Source organism: Mobula birostris, chromosome 16 (genome assembly GCF_030028105.1).
Source record: "Mobula birostris isolate sMobBir1 chromosome 16, sMobBir1.hap1, whole genome shotgun sequence".
NCBI classification, from domain to species: Eukaryota; Metazoa; Chordata; class Chondrichthyes; order Myliobatiformes; family Myliobatidae; genus Mobula; species Mobula birostris.
This window is the reverse complement of record NC_092385.1, coordinates 31,206,384-31,225,461: the sequence shown is the minus strand read 5'-3', so window position 1 is coordinate 31,225,461 and position 19,078 is coordinate 31,206,384. Positions and strand designations below refer to the sequence as shown.

The following is a 19,078-nucleotide window of genomic DNA, read 5'->3' as shown; positions in this document are numbered from 1 at the left end:
CAAATTGATGGAATGTATATATAATTATCTGGATAGACAGGGTATGATTAGGAACAGTCAACATGGATTTGTGCGTGGAAAGTCATGTTTGACAAATCTTACCGAATTTTTTGAAGAGGTTACTATGAAAGTTGACGAGGGTAAAGCAGTGGATGTTGTCTATATGGACTTCAATAAGGCCATTGACAAGTTTCCACATGGAAGGTTAGTTAGGAAGGTTCAGTCGTTAGGCATTAATATTGAAGTAGTAAAGTGGATTCAGCAGTGGCTGGATGGGAGACACCAGAGAGTAGTGGTGGATAACTGTTTGTCAGATTGGAGGCCGGTGTCTGGTGGTGTGCCTCAGGGATCTGTACTGGGTCCAATGTTGTTTGTCATATATATTATTAATCTGGATGATGGGGTGGTAAATTGTATTAGTAAGTATGCAGATGATACTAAGATAGGTGGACTTGTGGATAATGCAGTAGGTTTTCAAAGCTTGCAGAGAGAATTAGGCCAGTTAAAAGAGTGGGCTGAAAGATGGCAGATGGAGTTTAATGCTGATAAATGTGAGGTGCAATATTTTGGTAGGACTAATCAAAATAGGACGTACATGGTAAATGGTAGGGCATTGAAGAATGCAGTAGAACAGAGGGATCTAGGAATAATGGTGCCTAGTTCCTTGAAGGTGGAATCTCATGTGGATAGAGTGGTGAAGAAAGCTTTTGGTATGCTGGTCTTTATAAATCAGGGCATTGAGTATAGGAGTTGGGATGTAATGTTGAAATTGTACAAGGCATTGGTAAGGCCAAATTTGGAGTATTGTGTACAGTTCTGGTCACCAAATTATAGGAAAGATGTCAACAAAGTTGAGAGAGTACAGAGAAGATTTACTAGAATGTTACCTGGGTTTCATCTCCTAAGTTACAGAGAAAGGTTGAACAAGTTGGGTCTTTATTCTTTGGAACGTAGAAGGTTGAGGGGGGACTTGATAGAGGTACTTAAAATTATGAGGGGGATAGATAGAGTTGACGTGGATAGGCTTTTTCCATTGAGAGTGGGGGAGATTCAAACAAGAGGATATGAGTGGGGAATTAAAGGGAAAAGTTTAGGGGTAACATGAGGGGAAACTTCTTTACTCAGACAGTGGTAGCTGTGTGGAACAAGCTTCCAGCAGAAGTGGTTGAGGCAGGTTCGATGTTGTCGTTTGAAGTTAAATTGGATAGCTATATGGACAGGAAAGGAATGGAGGGTTATGGGCTGAGTGCAGGTCAGTGGGACTGAGTGAGAGTAAGAGTTCAGCACAGACTAGAAGGGCTGAGATGGCCTGTTTCTGTGCTGTAATTGTTATATGGTTAAATGTTTTTACTTTATTTACAAATACAAAATCAAAATATATCAATTATTTGCAAAGATCACACTGTCATATCTACATGTCAGATAAAACTTGCACTTCCCCAAGGAAAATGTTGTTAAATATTATTTCATAAAGATGATGTTGTGCAAATAAAATGTATTTGTGGAAGTTGAGCTGACTTTCGTGTGTGCTGGGACAGGGGTGGTGAACCTCTGACACATTTGCTCAAGGTAGATTTCACTCACAAAAATTGTGTTGCTATGCGGCATACAGTGCCATCACTCAATTCTTTAAATCCACCACAAAAAATAGAGATATATTGATTAGCCTTATTGCCATATGAAACAGCAAATGATTATTTTATATGACCTGAGAGTAGTGAGATGTTTTCACAGAAAACGTCTCATTCCGGCTTGGTGCCAGCTAGATGATTGTGTGAACATATGATGTTGAGTGATAAGTTTTGAAAAATCACAGACCTGGTGAACACATCTGCATGTGGATAGTAGACAATTACAATAACAATACCAGTTAGAAATTCTGTTATTTTTCAGTTGTCTTTTTAAAAGATAATATAATAATTTTGATGAGTTTTCCAAAGTATTCATTTATTTCAGTCTGTATCTGTTATACTTTTATTAATAGTAAGACAATAAATACACAGAAAAGAGCAACTGGACTCATCCTTCTTCTTCCTACCTGATGGCATGAATATCAATTTCTCCTTCCAGTAAAAAAGCTTTTCCTCCCCTCCCATCTTCTTCTATTCCCCACTCTGGCCTCTTCCCTCTTCGCACCTGCCAATCACCTCCCCCTGGAGCCCCTCCTCCCTCACTTTCTCCTATGGTCCACTTTTCTCTCCAATCTGATCCCTCTTTCTCCAGCCCTTTACTCTTCCTACCTGCCTGGTTTCCCCTATCACCTAGCTATCCTGCTTCCCCTCCCTGCAAGCTTGGCATCTGGCGTCTTCCTCTTTCTTCTTTCCTGGGCCTAAAACATCAGCTGTTTGTTCATTTTCAAAGATGATGGCTGACTTGCTGAGTTCCTCCAGCTTTTTATGTGTGTTGCTCTGGATACAGAATTGACAAGATGGTAGGAAGCATAGGGTGATGGTAGAAAATAGTTTTCGAGACTGGAGATTCAAGACTAGTAATGTTTCCTAGGAGTCGGTGTTAGGCCCATTACTATTTGTCATCATATTAACAGTTTAGATGAGAATATACAAGGCATTATGGGGTCAATGTGCAGTCTTTTTCCCATGGTAGGGGAAATCAAGAACTAGACAATGTAGGTTCAAGGCGAGAAATGAGTGATTTAATAGGAACCAGTAGGGCAACCTTTACACCTGGGGGTGGTCAGTAAATGAACTGAGCTTCCAGAGGGAGTAATTGGGGCAGGGTCATTAACAACATTTATAAGTCACTTGAACAGGTACATGGGTAGGAAAGGATTAGAGGAAAATTAACTAAACATGGGCAAATAAGCAGCTTAGATAGGAATCTAGGATAGAACCAGTTGGACCAAAGGATCTACTTCTGTGCTATATGGCTCTATAACTATGTGTTAGTTATACCAAAACTGTAAGTGTACCAGATTATGATTCTGAAATACATACAAAATGAAAAAAGAAGCTGGACCAAGATTCACAGTCATTGACAAGAAGCTTTAACTCTGTACCAGGAGTAATCCAAACCACCACAGGATGTGGTAGAGAGCTGCTGGTTCCTTAATGTTTTCAGTCTTTTGCAACCTTATCAATTGTGTGTGCTTATACGCGATTGTGAAAGGGATAGAATAGACATGGGAAAAGACGATGAGAAACTTTAAAAAATGATTGCAAGCAACTCAAAGCTGAACATGAAAACTGTAAAATATTCCAAAATAGTTAAAGAGCCTCTGTAACTAATACCACTGTTATTAGCAGCGAATTAAAGTAATTTCAAGTTTCACTGCCTGTGTCAACTTGGAATCCTGTGTCAGAGTTCTTCTGGAACATAGAACACAGAAGGGAAGAGCTCAAGAAAGGGCCCTTTGACTCAATAGGATGAAAAGCAGTGATTGCAACATCAGGATTTCAACTTGGAAGCTATCATCAATTCCTTGCAAAGTACAGCCCAAAATTATTTTTAGTAGAATGCACTTTCCCTACAAAATTAAAAAATAATAGCATTATACAACATTAACAATTATAAAATAAAGTTAATTGATTTGTTTATTTGTATAAAGTGTTCCAAGAGTTGTGGTGGTGGTACGAGAAGGCGAAATGCAGTTTGCGTGAATGCTATGGGGACAGTTCTTGGAGATAACAAATGCAGTCAGCAAGAAAAGATGATAATCCAGCGATGTAATGAATATACTTGTCCAGTGTGGAAAACAGGTGAATGGTCAGAGGTTAGTTGCATTTCCTCCTTGACATTTTATTTGGAAAACAGAAAATAAAAATCTTTTTTTTTAAATATAACATTTCTGGAACTTTCGTATAAGTTGATTTCTACAAATGTACAACAAAATGTTACTGTGCTGAATTTTGCTGTGGTCACAGAGCTAGTTGCATTTATACGTTTTCTTTTGGGGCCCCCTGCTGGGCACCTGATACAGAACATATTTGATGTGTGGTGCACCTGTGGGTAAATATCCTGCCCCAACTCACCAGCTTGATCCAGATGAACCCAGCAGAGGCTCATCTTGGAAATAACGTGATATATTGCATGGCTCCAGCAGATAACTCATTACCTCTAGGCATTACCATTCTTTTTTGTATTATAATATCCATGGATGGTCTGCAGTAGATCACAGGAGTGGCAATAGAATGTTAGACAATGAATTCCATGCATTTAAAACTTATACAGGTTACAGATACCCTTGATGTGATGGTATTGGAAATCTTATTGCTGATGATACATTATTGGTATAAGATGATAGCAGTCAATAAGCTCTACAATTCAAACATCATAGTAGCAATGTTCAATAGATTTTGAAAGATATTACTGAAGAAAATGTTACACAATTTAGCAGCACAATGTGCAAAAGGTCATTTTAAAAATGTTTCCATGTTGCCTGACTCACTAAGGGATAAACAAGTTAATACATTTACTTATATATATCAGAATGCACAACTTCATTTATGCTTTCAGGAAATCAGCTCTTATGTTATACAATACTGTACAGTATTACTGTGGGAAGTTCAGCTGCCAGACAGCTCCAGTTGCCCAAATTCGATCCTGACCTCTACTGTTACCTGAGTGGAGTTCACATATTCTCCTGTGGATATTGCTGTGATGCTCCAGTTTTTTTTTCCTAAAGATGTGCTAGTTCATAGCTTAATTGTAAATTACCCCTATAATGAGTGGCTGGAGGGAGGATTAGATATGTTAATGGAAATATGCAGCAGAATAGATTGTAGGGAAATAAATGGGAGAATGTAGTTATTGCTCTGAGGGACAGCTTCAACTCAAAGGTCCAAAAGCTCTCTTTAAGAGACCTGAAGAAATATGAAAAAATATGACATGCCATATTGGTTGCTCAACTCTTTTCTGTTAAGACCATCAGCCAGCCGTATGACATCAGAACAGAATTAGGCCATTCAGTTCACTGGGTGAGCATCATCATTCCATCATGACTGATTTATTATCGCTCTCAAGGCCATTCTCCTATCTTCTCCCTGTATCCTTCAACACCTTTACTAATCAAGGACCAATCAACCTCTGCTATAAACATGCACAGTGACTTGACCTCCACAGCTGTCTGGGGCAATTGAATCCACACATTTGCCCCCTTCTGAATAAAGAAATTTCTCCTCATCTCTGTTCTAAAGGGACATTCTTCTATTCTGAGGCTGTGCTCGTTGGTCCTGGACTCGCCTACTATAGGAAATACCCTCTTGACATCTTGGCCTTTCTATATTTAATGAGGTCCACCATCCCCCCACCATACTTCTAATCTCCAGCAAGTACAGGTCCAGAGCCATTAAATGCTTCTCATACATTAGCCGTTTAATTCTGGCATTGTTCTTGTGAACCTTCTCTGGACCTTCTCCAAAGCTAACACATCCTTTCTTAGATAAGGGGCCCAAAACTACTCACACTACTTCAAGTGTGGTCTGACCAATGCCTTATAAAGCCTCACCTGTTGTTATAGTTAATTACAATTTAATGTCATGCCATTTCAGGCCTATCCATTAGCTATCCAAATGTTTTAAAGGGAAGGGGCATGATTATTTGTTATCACTTGCAACTTGAAGTTTAATATTTAGTATATTTGACACAACATTGTAATTGGAGGAGAGTAAAGGTATAACAAATTACGGATAAATATTTGGCTTGCATCTTTCACAACACTTACCTCATGATGGAAAATTATTCAGATAGAAAAAAAATCAAAAAGAACGTATTGCTTATTACTTGCCTATTCCAATATAAAGAAATTTGAGTGGGAAAAGTACATGCTGTTTAAACTCATGTCAATTGCAGTGCTTAGTGACATGTGGGAAGGGATTCAAGCATCGTCAAACTTGGTGCCAAGTTGGAGAAGAAAAATTGGATAATGGGTTTTGTAATTCTGCCACAAAACCGGAGTCGGCCCAAACTTGTCAACAACAGGAGTGTGCAGCATGGCAAGTTGGTCCATGGGGACAGGTACATTTTAATGTTATCATTTAGCTTTCATATTTTTGAGAATAATTTTTATTCATTGACTATGCTGATTGTTTGTAATTTTTTGTTTGCATAGGCAGCTATGATTATTTTACAGGAAGAAGGAGTTAGGTGGAGAATATGCAGCAGATGGAAAGTCAATATGATCAGAAAGAAAATATTATTTGCAGGGTCATGATTAATTCATGACCGTGTGCACTAAGTCTACTCTCACGAGCTTAGAATATCAATGCCATATAGCTATTTTTAACAAAAGGATTTTTGCATAAACACATATAAAAAACATTTGATCTATTACAATACAGCTGTAGTTCATTAGACCCATCAGGGCTCCACTAGAGTTCTTATGAGTGACAAGAACTCATTTTATTTCTCTTTAATGCATTTCACATAAATTAATCCATCTGAGAGGAAGTTACATACTCTTCTTAAATAGGTTTATGGTAGTGAAATGTCCCATCGTAATCCTCTCCCTCCCTTTAATTCTTTCAAAGTTACCTTAAACTTTAGATTATGAGAACACTCAGTCCTCTTTTATTGTCATTTAGAAATGCATACGTGCATTAAGAAATGATACAATGTTTCTCCGGAGTGATATCACAGAACACAGGACAAACCAAAGACTAACACTGACAGAACCACATAATTATAACATATAGTTACAGCAGTGCAAAGCAATACCATAATTTGATGAAGAACAAACCATGGGCCTGGTAAATAAAGTCTCAAAAGTCTCCGAGTCGGTCGACTCCCGAGTCCCCGATAGCAGGCGGCAAAAGGGAGAAACTCCCTGCCATAAACCTCCAGGCACCATCAACCTGCTGATGCCTTGGAAACAGCTGACACTGAGTCCATCTGTCCAAAAACTTCGAGCCTCCGACCAGCCTCTCTAATACAGCCTCCCGAGTGCCTTCGACCTCGCCCCGGCCGCTGAAACAAGCAAAGCCTAGGATTTTGGGGTCTTCTGCTCCAGAGATTCCGGTTACGCAGCAGCGAAGCGAGCATTTCAGAAGTTTTCCAGATGTTCCTCCGTACTCTCACGTCCATATCCATCAAATCAGAATTGTGCACGGTCCCCTACTTGACAGATAACAGACATCACTGCCGAAGTGGCCGCGCGCACTGCCGTCACGCCGCCATCTTCTCCTCCTCCTCCTCCTCTTTTCCTCCTCCTTCTAACCTCCTTCTGCCTTCAAATTTCTGTTGCACCAATTGGTAGAAGTAATGGATGTTTAGACTTCCATTTTCCTTCAGTAATGTTAATGAAAAGATAGTACAGGAGAAATTTAGTCAAATTTAAAGCCAATGAATTCTCAGCTTCCAGTAGTTTGCATTCCAGAGATCTAAAATTTATTGATTGACAGGAAACAGAATAGGAGTAAATGGGTCTTACTCAGGGTGACATTTGCTGTCTAGTGCAATATCATAGTAACTATTGAACGAGCTCCAGCTATTCACACAATATTTCAATAATCTGAAATAGGGAATCAAATATAATATTTCTAATGACATGAAACCTGGTGGAATAGTGACTTATGAGGAGATACCTTTGGTCAAGTTTAATAAGTGTGAAAAAAGTGGCAGATGCAAAATAACCTGAGGAAATTTTGTTACCTATTTGACCAGAAAAACAGAAAAGTAGGTTACTATTTAAATGGTGAGAGATTTTATGTTCATTTTGGGGATATGTGCATAACTGGCAAGGTTAGCATTATTGCCTGCACCAAATGCTGTCAAGAAGGTGACAGTGAGATTTCTTCTATGGGAGATGGCTTCAAAGGCAAGATGTCCCTGTCCGGCCACTATTTCTTATGTTCTTGAACCACAGTACTTCTGGGAAGGAATTACCAGCTTTTTGACCCGGCATGGATGAAGTGCCAGCAATTAATTTCAAGTCAAGTTGGTACTCGGCTTGGAGGGGAATCTGTAGGTTGGGGTTTTCCCATGTTCCTTCCCGGTTGAGGAGATGGGGAAATGTCGACAGCAGTCACTGAAAGCACACTTGCAGGCTTTGCAAGTAGTTGATTGCAAGGGGTTTTGAATACTTAGGAAAGAATGTCTAACTACAATAGGATTGGTAAAATCTGTGTGCAGTTTTGGTCTTCTACCTAAAAAATAGATATATATTGTATAGAGGGAATGCAATGAAGATTGTCCAGATTGAATTCGGGGCTAGCAGGACTGCTGTGTGAGGTGAAGTGTGGGTAAATTAGAACAGTATCTACTGGAGTTTAGAATAGTGAGTGCAGATTAAATTATAATATTCACATTCTGACAGGAATCAACAGACTGAGTGCAGGAAGGGTATTTCCTGGTGGGGTGGGGGGATTAGGGAGAGGGGAGCTGGCTTGGGGAGGGTCAAGAATAAGAGGTCACATTCTCTAGATGCCAGCAAGATATTTTGAATGAGTTGAGGGGAATAGGCCTGAAGAGGTATGGAGAGAAAGCAGGAATACGGTATTGAAATAAAAAACAGTCAAGTTTGTATTGAATGGCCTACTTTAGTTCTTACTCTTACTTTATTGTGCTTCTATATTTTATGTCCCTGTAAATCAAAGCTTAATTTTTTTAGCTCAATGACAAAGTTCCTTTTAAAATGAATTTATCTATACATAACAATACCAATCCGGTCAAAAACTGAAGTGGTTGTGCAAGCTGTTGCCCACAGAATATTTTTCTTTAAATATTGGTAGAACTTAAAGTGTTTTCTCCCTCTGCCTTATTCAAGTGACAGATGAAAAAAAAAGAGAGAAAGATATTGTGCATAATTCAAAAGGAAGAGTTAGTGGTTGTGATGGGAACATGGAATTGTAATAAAAGGAGAATGATTGATACGTTAGATAAAAGAGGAATGAATGATATATCAGATATGTTGTCTAGTGTAGTAATGAAATATAGGTATTTGGAGATGGGGAATAGAAAGGAGATTTTCAGGACAAAATTGTCTCTAAAACTCTAAACTCGCAGGCAACTGAGAACTATTATTGGCTTTCCTCCTCACCACCACAATATGGAATAGATTTTTCCGCAAAAGCAAAGTACATACATTAACTAAGACAAATCACAAGGAAACTCATAATTGTGTGCCCCTATGCAAGAAACAATATTGTTTAAAATCTTTACCTTTGAATTGTTTGAAGCATATAGAATAGCTTTTAGAAAAATATTGTAAAATTATTGAAGTAGTTCTAACCATAATATAAGATTCTGATCTCAATATTTCAATTCTTTTTTTCAGTAATATTGAAGAACAGTAAATATGAAAATTAAAACAATGTTAATATGTTTGTTGAAAAAGTATTGATGTGCAAAAGTTTTATAACTACAGACTTGTGACAGATTTGGTTTACAATCACATGCCATGTTTGCTAAACACTGGTAAAATGATTTGAAAGCATTAAATGAACCATGTACACTAGCTATTGAGCTGGCCCTTGAATTCATCTAAAAATGATCAGACAGATAACAGTAATCATTTCTTGTAGTTCTTTCAAATACATTTTATGGCTGACATTAGACATAATATTCCCAATATATCCACTGAAAGTTTTTTTTTTCAATCTTTGTAGTTTTGATTAGTCTAAGAAAGTTTAAAATAAGGTGTTCAGCTCACTTAAAAAAAAAGTTGCTCTCCACACACCTTTGTCCTCTGACCATTTTTACTTTTATCTTCCTTAGTTAAGCTCCTTTAAATTTCTAGAGCTGTGGCATCCAGTCTTTACCTTTGTTATTATGCTCAAATCCTATATTTTTTTCTATTGCGCTAAACCTTATCATATTGAACCAGCTGGAAACTTAATAGAATGGCTTCTTTGTCCTCTATGGAATCTACCTGATATCCTTTGCATTAATTTTCTCTCCAACACATTGATGTCCACATGGTGAAAGTACAAATTATTTTTCTGATTCTCTTCCTCTTCTCTTTCTGTCAATGTATTTGAAAGAAGATCACAGTCTAGGAAATTTCTCAGGTCTGAGATGGGACCATTAATATGATACAGTTAAATGAAAGTTTGCAGATTATTTTTTGACTTTTTGATTGCTTTCTTTTTGTAACCTTAATGTTACATGATACCTTTGAAAATGTGTCTTTGCTGTGACCCGGAAGAGTTAAAATGTGTTCCGTTTACAGTGCACAGCGACATGTGGGACAGGCTATCAGATGAGAGCTGTAAGATGTGTTGCAGGTTCATATGGCACAATTGTTAATGACAACGAATGTAATGCTGCCACCAGACCAAGAGACACACAGGTAATTAGTAGTGTGACCACTCGAATCAAATAAGATGTTCTCTGAAGAGGTTATCTATTGATGGGTCCTTAGATCAACATATTCTGGTGCGGTGTGGGCAAGATTTAAGTAGTGACTGAGATTAGTGGTTGGGTCTTTTGGTTGTTCAGTCTCTCCTTTCGCAGTTGCCTCTTGTTCTCTGTGGAATAGCGGAGGTCGCTCTGATGTAGTGCAGTTCCCTCTGAAACAGACTTGCTCTAGGTTTTTCTATTGAGTGCAATGTCTTTCCAGCTTTTAGATGAAATGTTGAATTCCTTCAGGCTGATTTCGATGTTATCTTTCCTTTGCCCACCAGGCTCGCTGACCTTTTTCAATTTGGAGTAAAGGATCTGTTTGGGCTAATTAGTTAAATCACCACAGTGTTATAACAATTGATATTTAAAGTCATTGTAGTCTGTGAAATTATGAAAAAATATTATCAATTGTAAATGTGAAGAGTTCTGAGCTGTTTTTAGTAGAGAGAGCTTGAAAAGATAAAGAAAAGACTTTACTTATAGATAACTACTTTTATTTGAAGGACACAAAAACATTCAGCTGACTATTTTATGTTACAGGACTGTGAAATAACTTCTTGCCCTGATGTTCATCAAGATGGAAGGGATGAAAGAATACCCAATCAAATGACCTATACTACTAAGTGGCGATTTGGATCTTGGACTCCAGTATACATATTTGATTTTACTATTAACATCAATAACTTATTCAATAAAATGACATAGGGAAGAGCTATTACTGAACAAATAATAAACAATTTATGATATTGATGACAAATTAATATCAATTACCATTCATTTATTGTCATTATAAATTAATATTACCTTGACTTTATTAAAAAGTAGTATTGCTTAATGTTATGTTGAATGGAAAACTGCCAACAAAATATTCATAAAGATTCACATTCAACAGTGCTCTACCACCTGTGGAAAAGGAACAAAAGAACGGTACGTTAGTTGTCGAGACTTCCATGGTGCTGTGGCTGATGAGTCAGCTTGCCTGCATCTTCCAAAACCACCATCTAGAGAAGAATGTATTGTCATCCCATGTGGTCGTTGGAAGACTCGTGAGTGGACGCAGGTTCGAAATATTGTTCTGAACTTTATTACAGCTGTTAAACCAAGTAGGCATTGGAGATATATTATGAGGAATGTTGTAGTGCATTCACATATGCTTTTGTAAAAAAGACTACATTTAATGTATATCCAATGTTTTACTGCATATAGTTCTAACAGTGAGAAGTTGATATATGATCTTTAAGTATATTCATTTATCTTTGTGTACTTTCAGCACAATTAATGTTGAGATTACATTTTCTTCAAAAATCTACTTTGCTGTTTTATAATGCAGTGCTCTGAACCATAAGCAAGTAATAAAATGGCATGACTTTTGTTGGTAAATAATATAAGAGCTGCTAAACCTTGTAATGTTCCAAGAACAATTTCAATGAGCTGATTTGTTTCCCTATTTTGCCTGTGTTACTTTTCTGTGTTTGGTTTTCCCAATCTCAAATTTAATCATGAAATATTTCTTCCGATAACAAACATTCTTCGTTTATATGCTTTAAGTGATTAATGAGTGCAAACCTCAATGACCACTGTGCAGAGAGTTCCATCTAGCTTTCCACAATGAAAGGATTGTACACATAATGTACACTTTATAAATATAACTAGGAAGCATCACAGTGAGGATAGTATATATTGTTTTTGCACAAAACATCGTAGTTAAGAAGTCAAAAGCTCTTTTCAGCTCTTGAAGATGCATGTTATGTTAAAGACAAGTTGAGTACAGAGCAGACCACCTGGCTTATCATGACCTTGTCTGTTTCACAAGGTAACAATTCTTTTTCCAATGTCCATCTTCCCTTTTACAGTAATTCATGGACTGCTCTCTCTAATAGTCATTTTGTAGTAAATTAGCAATTTACTTCAAATGTATAAATGAAAGATAGCAATACTGATTGGCCTGCAGATAACCCTTCCTTTATCTGTTTGAATATTTGAAGTTTCAAGCAAAGGTATTATACCACATTTGTGAATTTAGGCTCATCTGCTCCATGCTTCCTTACACAATGTAACTTGCTTAGTTTAAGTTTTTTTTTGCTACTCCTGTTTATTTCAGAAATAAGGGTGACATTGGTTCTTATCTTTCTTTATTCAACCTAGTGTTCAGTGACCTGTGGCCAAGGTAAAGCAACACGTCATGTGATTTGCATGAATTACAATAATCAGATTGTTAGTGAGAGTGAGTGTGACCCTGATGATCAGCCACAAACTGAGCAAGAGTGTTCCATGCCATCTTGCGTTCAGCGACATAACAGCCAACTATTTCCTCGGCCCAAGATGTTGCCCACCCATGGTGACCCAGATTATACCCAACTCCGAGGAAGTCAGTGGAGAACTGGACCTTGGGGAGCAGTAAGTATCTGTTGGTTGATATTGACTTCTTTGGACTTGTGTACCAATTGCTCTGTTTTATACTTCCTACTTGCTCTCATTAAAAGTTACTTTTTCCTTCTCTACTGTATTTCCTTTCTTGTCCCTTCTTTAACTTTAACCTTTACCCCAATCTACCCAAATGCCTACTGTCTGATCCTTGCCATCTCATATATCCCTACCACAGGACTACAGCCATTTCCTTATCTCCTTGACTACTCCTTTCCCATTCTAGTTCCACTGCTATAATCTTTTTCTCTCCTTTCTGGCCTCTCAGTGTATCATGAAATCACTATAGCCTTTGGTCTTTCCAATTTGGCGTGCAACATAATCATCCACTTCTTAGTCCTTTACCTTTTCTGCCTATCTCCTCTCATCTTCTCACTACATAGCCCCTCTACCACCCACCTACTTTTCTCCTCAGCTTGTTTCTCCTATCACCTGCTAGCAGGTACTCCTTCCCTATCCTCCACCTTCTTGTTCTGGTTTCTTCCCTCTCCTTTTCCAATTCTGATGAAGAGTCTTGGCTCGAAAACGCCGAGTGTTTATTCCTCTGCATAGATGCTGTCAGTCCTGCTGAGTTCTTCCAGCATTTGCTTTCCTTTTCTTACATTTTCATTCATGCTCTTGACACTCATACATCATTATGTCTGAGATCGGCAGATAGGAATAGATAAGGCACAAACTGCGAATGCAGTTGACCTCCATATTTGGCAGGGCCACATCAAGCAAGAATGATCCCAGCTGTTGCTGGTGTAGTAACCCTATTACTCTTGGATTATCCTTGAGGCAACTGTAGTCGCTTCTGTAATGACAAATCAACTCTTCAAAACTTGTTCTTTGATCTTTCAACCTTCACCCGTCACAGCCAGCAGGAGAAAGAGGTTCTGTGCTTCAGAACTTGAGATAATCCATGCAGCATTTACAGTACTGCTGGAGGTAAATTTTTATTCATCTGGCATCTGCCCCCTTCACCCCCCACTTGCTCTAATCACTCATCTATAATACTTCATTTCTTATTTTAATGTCTTATTTTATTTGGGCACTCTTTTTGATCCCTTCAAAATGACCAGATGATTACCCTCTTCTCAAGAAACTTTTCTTTGCTGCCTTATCTTTCCCATTTTACAAATGCACAAATGTCTAATTTCGACTTCTTCTCCAAGGCTACTGAAAATGTTGAAGATGACCTGCCATGTGGCTATCAACCATCTCTTTCAATTCTCTTGTATGTATTCCATAAATATTAATGATAACTATTGCACATATCGAACACTATGCTAGAATTTGCCCCTCAATGTTTTAAAGAAAGGCTTTAAATTTTATATTCCTTGTTAGACATTTTGAGGACCAGCAAAAGAGAATATGTAGCAGCTGTGGAAAGAGAAGATCAAAGTTAATTATTCAAGGCAATGGCACTGTTGTTATAATTTAAAGCCTGTGTATTGTTTAGTTCTGGGAGTCTTAGGCAGAGAATGTTTTTTTAAAATTATACTGCAATTTCTGTTGTGTTCCTTTTGTAGTGTTCTAGTACTTGTGCTGGAGGTTTCCAACGGCGTGTTGTGGTTTGCCAGAATGAAGATGGTTATGATGCCAGAAATTGTGCTGAACAGGCCAAGCCTGTTGAAATGAGGTCCTGTGAATCTGGTCCTTGTCCTCAGTGGATCTATGGCAACTGGGGAGAGGTGCGTTTTATTATAGTTTCATTATTCTTCACCATTCGGCATTTATTTCCTAGTTTTAAGGTCTCTAATTTACTAATTCAATATTGACTTTGTATGCTATAAAGCCACAAATACGTCATCTTCAATAAGTAGTTTGCAGAAAAGGCAAAGAGATTGAGGTTAGCTACATAATTATAGTTTAGTTAATATAAATATGAGGTTCAAATGTTAGCCTATGAGATCCCAATTTTACATTTTGCAATAATAACTCCTGCAAGGGAATTGCCTTCCATTCTAAGGAAAGATTGAGCAAGTGAGGGAAATTAGGGAAATAGAATTACCCATTGATTGATGAACTTCTCAAACTCAACTAAAGCATTTTGACAATAAACTACAGCTTTCCCAAGTCCACAATGAGCATAAAACATATTTGTTTTCTAATGCCTTGTGGTAATATATACTTAATTGGAATTACTTAATAAACATAAAATCAGAGATTTGGAATGATTAGATTAGATTAGATTATGAGGACACACAGTCCTCTTTTATTGTCATTTAGTAATGCACGCAGTAAGAAATTTTGTGAATGGATCACTTTCAGGTTGGCAGTCCATGTCAGAGTGTCTCATATAGTTACATTCTATATTACAGACTTGAACAATGCAATCTATTGTATTGCAGCCACATTTGATGATAATGTTAAGACAAGTGGGTTTGCACATTATGAGAAAGACACAAAGAACCTGCAAAGAAGGTTAAAAGAAGTTTCAGAATGTGACAAATGTGAGGTTATCCACTTTAGAAGGAAGAATGAAAAAGCAAATTATTATTTAAATAGATTGAGACTACAAAACATTGTAATGCTAATGAATCAGGTGTAGGCAAATCATTAGGAAGGCTAATGGAATGTCAATGTTTACCACAAATAATGCAGAGTATCAAAGCAGGAAATGTGTTCTGCATCTTTACAGGGAGCTGCAAAGAGCACACCTGGGGTACTGTATACAATCTGGGGTACCATATTTAAGGAATGATAAACTTGCCCTTTAGATAGTGCAAAGAAAGTTCACTAGGTTGATTCTTAGGATGAAGTGATTGATGTTTCAAAAGAGGTTAAGCAGGTTGCATCTAAATTTAATGGGATATACAGCAGAAGATTTCTGAGGGCTGGTCTTGTCAAAACATGTCAGGTCCTGAGCAGGTTTAAAAGGAAGGGTGGTAAGAGAATGTTATTCTGATGGGGTTATTTAGAACCATGGGCCATAGCTTCAGAATGGAAAGCTGCCCATTTAAGATGGAGATAAGCAGGATTGGAATTCCCTGCTCCGGATCCTGCAGCTGCAAAGGCAGAATCATTGAATATATTCAGGTGGAGATTGAAAACAATTAAAATACAAGGGGTGTCAAAGGGTATGGAGAAAGAGCAGAAAAATGGTGTTGTAGCCAAAACTGGATCAAGTGTAATCTTACAGAATGGCTGAGCATGCTTGAGAGGCCAACTGGCTTTATCCTGCTCCTTTTTATCTGTGCTTGTTATTACAACAGTCTTAAGTTGAAGAAGTTCTGCTATAATTGCATAGACACTTAGCATACTCTGCATTCATTTCTATGCACTGAGTCTCTGAATGTATATTTATTGTGGTTAACATTTACCATTGATTAACAAGAATGGCTTGCTGAGCTAAATTTTGAGGATGGGCTTTCTAAGTTTGACACGTGTTCTTTTTAATTTAGTAAGGTTCAGATATGATCTAAAGAAGATGTCTAGACACATCTTTGCAGGGTGTGGTGTAATCGAAAAAAGATCACAGTCTTAAAATTGTAACTAATTTAAATAGATGTGGCTTCAGGAACTATGATATGCTAAGGATAATGAAAACCTTGAACTCACTCCTTTAATTACTATCAATATAGATCTTATTGGGAGTGATCAATAGTAGGATCATCTTGTTCTGTCTAATTGTTGAAGTTGAAGAGTGTGTGAAATGAGTTGAGAAGCTCACACATAATATATCCAAATTACAAATTAGCCTCAGGAATGAATAATAGGCACTCACTCCTTTCCTGTGTACTTACATAGGTCATTCTTAATAGTGAGAGATAAACTATATTCCCTAATGTTTCACTGCATGTTTAATAGTCAGAGGATTAAGCACTTGACTGCAGCTGTTATTTTCTTTTCTTACTGAAAAGGTATTAATGCGTAAATTGCTACATAAACTATTTCACAATTATTGCTTTATGAGTTCATTAATTACCCAAATTTAGCAGCAGTGAAAAGTTCATTACGCATAAGGCAGTTTATAAAGCCTAGGTTCTGCAACCCATATTGTGAACTCTATGTTCATTCAAAAAAAATGATCTGCAACCAAGTAAATTAGAAAAAAAATTGAAATTCTCAACAAGCTTCCTAATTTTCTTTTATTTCAAATTCTGCTTTTACCTGGTCTGGTTAGAATGATTTATAATTCTGCGTGTTCATATTAATCAGTCAGAAAATAGCATGTGAGATAATGTTCTAGATGCTTTAAAGTTCCAAAAATCTTTTTCTTCATTCACACAAATGATTTATTTGATTTCAGTTATTTCCAAGATGCTTGTTTAGGTTTCTGAACATAATTACTGTTGTTCAACCTTCCTCTCCTCTCTTTTGTTGCAAAATTGTCACTTTTTAATGGATATGTTGTTGGCATTAAATTTATAGTGCACCCAGGTCTGTGGTGGGGGAGCAAGAACAAGACTAGTTATTTGTCAGCTTCCAAACGGCCAAAGACTAAATGATCAGAACTGTGAAATTCTTGACAAACCTCCCGACCGTGAGCAATGCAATACTCGAGCTTGTCCTACAGATGATGCCTGGCATAGAGGTCGTTGGAGCTCGGTACGATAATCCTTCTATTTATATAACTTAGTTCATCACTCTGTGGATGCATTAGTTTATAAAAGTTCTGCTTAATGCCAGGGTATAGTTCTGTAAATGTACACCTTTGTGAGTTTACATTTATTATTTCCTAATTGAATTCATGCTGCTGTTAATAATAATGAAGGCCAGTAATAGACAGTACACAGTTATGTACCTCAAGTCACAGGCAATTGGTGCAAAAATGTCTTTTCATATATAAAAACATAGCTGGGAGCTTGTGGTTGCTCTCTTTTGAGGTCTCTAGGTTTTCAACACTTTATTAGCCTTTTTAAATTCAGCAATGGTATTGGATTTGTGTAATGCTATGTAAAGCCATTTTACCTCACTAAACTGTTACCTGTCAGGAGGGGTGAACTTTGGCTGTAGGGACAAATTGACCATTCATTATGTTCACTTGCTGAGTTTCATTTCCATTAACTTAGATGGAATTGAAAATCAGGTGGGATTTGCAACTTGCCAAAGCAGCATTAAATTTTGACACATGACCTAAATGCATGATAACCCAGTTTTGATCCACTCATCTCTTAAAAAGACCAGATTATCTTTCAGCATGTGTCATTTTATGAACTGTACATTGTCACAATGAAAGATATCTTCGTTCATTGTCTCAAAAACCTGACTCATAGTCAGTACTTTCTACTGTTCCTATCTTCATGTCTATAAGAAGTAGTATATCAGTTCAGAAATTTAAAAATTAATTTTTGAATTGTCACATGACTTCTCCGGTAATTTATTACGATCATCCTGTAGCTTCTTATCAAAAGCAAGACATGCAAGAAAGGGTCAATGCATTAAATCACTCTCTACTTGAACACCAACTTCTCACCTCAGAAATTTATAAACAGCTTGTTAATAAGGGAATTTACTGATTCAGTTCTTGGGCACACCTTCTCCTCCATATTTTTAGGTTTTCCTTGTGAAAACATAATATGTGCAGTGCTCCTCAATTTGCCTATATTTAAATTCCTGGCCTGGTATACAGTTAAATTACTGCAGCAGTTAAAATGTTACTGATTGATGTGATGTACATACAGATTTTCAAAGTTCAGATTAAGTGCATATATGTTACCGTATACTATGTTGCAGGTAAGTGACTGTGCTTCGGCAATTACGTTTCGTATTGTGATCCAAGGTTTCAAATGTATGTTCTTATCTGTATTGTCACATCTTTTCTTGATCACATTCCCAGTCTTTGTAGTTTTCTTACTGCTAATAAATCAGAAAAATGCCATTTTGCACATGTACATAAGAAATAGCAAGGGAACATACCTATGAGCTCATAAACATTAACCAGTGTCCTCATTAATATGGAGTTTGCTGGATTCTGACCAAACTCATAACTGCCTTGCCACCATCAGATACACTTATTAAGAACATTAATAGAGTGGAAATGCTTATTAAAGTAAGACAAATCTGTGGCAAAACACTTGGGAATAATTTAACGAACCTGATTTGCCAATGAGCCAGATTCTCTGTCAGCAGTGTAGACACATCCTTTTATGTAAAATATACTTAAACAAAGATTTAGAGGCAGAAAAGAATGAACTTATTCTGTATTAAAACAACTTTGTTAAATACTTACAAACAGGCTATTATTGGCTTGGATTCTCTCCTTCATAATATACTTCATTCACTGCCATATATACATCAGAGATAATCATATGTTTAGATTTTTTAAAATTCTATTCACGGTTTATAAATTTGTGTTAAAAGTAGTATCAACAGTTTTGTCTAAGTAACTGCTTTTATACGTTAGATACCCTGGCAATTTAAGCATTTA

The 19,078-nt window shown here is 37.1% G+C and overlaps 1 protein-coding gene across 2 annotated transcripts in view; it reads left to right on the top strand.

The window, feature by feature from the left end:
* adamts9 (ADAM metallopeptidase with thrombospondin type 1 motif, 9) overlaps positions 1-19,078 on the top strand; it is a 267,099-nt gene that overhangs the window by 103,092 nt on the left and 144,929 nt on the right. For both annotated transcript variants that reach the window (XM_072280518.1, XM_072280519.1), the window contains exons 21-28: positions 3,566-3,730; positions 5,809-5,973; positions 10,124-10,243; positions 10,837-10,944; positions 11,189-11,356; positions 12,442-12,693; positions 14,235-14,396; positions 17,080-17,256. In XM_072280518.1, the coding sequence (XP_072136619.1) occupies positions 3,566-3,730; positions 5,809-5,973; positions 10,124-10,243; positions 10,837-10,944; positions 11,189-11,356; positions 12,442-12,693; positions 14,235-14,396; positions 17,080-17,256 (1,317 nt within the window). The remainder of the gene's footprint in view (positions 1-3,565; positions 3,731-5,808; positions 5,974-10,123; positions 10,244-10,836; positions 10,945-11,188; positions 11,357-12,441; positions 12,694-14,234; positions 14,397-17,079; positions 17,257-19,078) is intronic.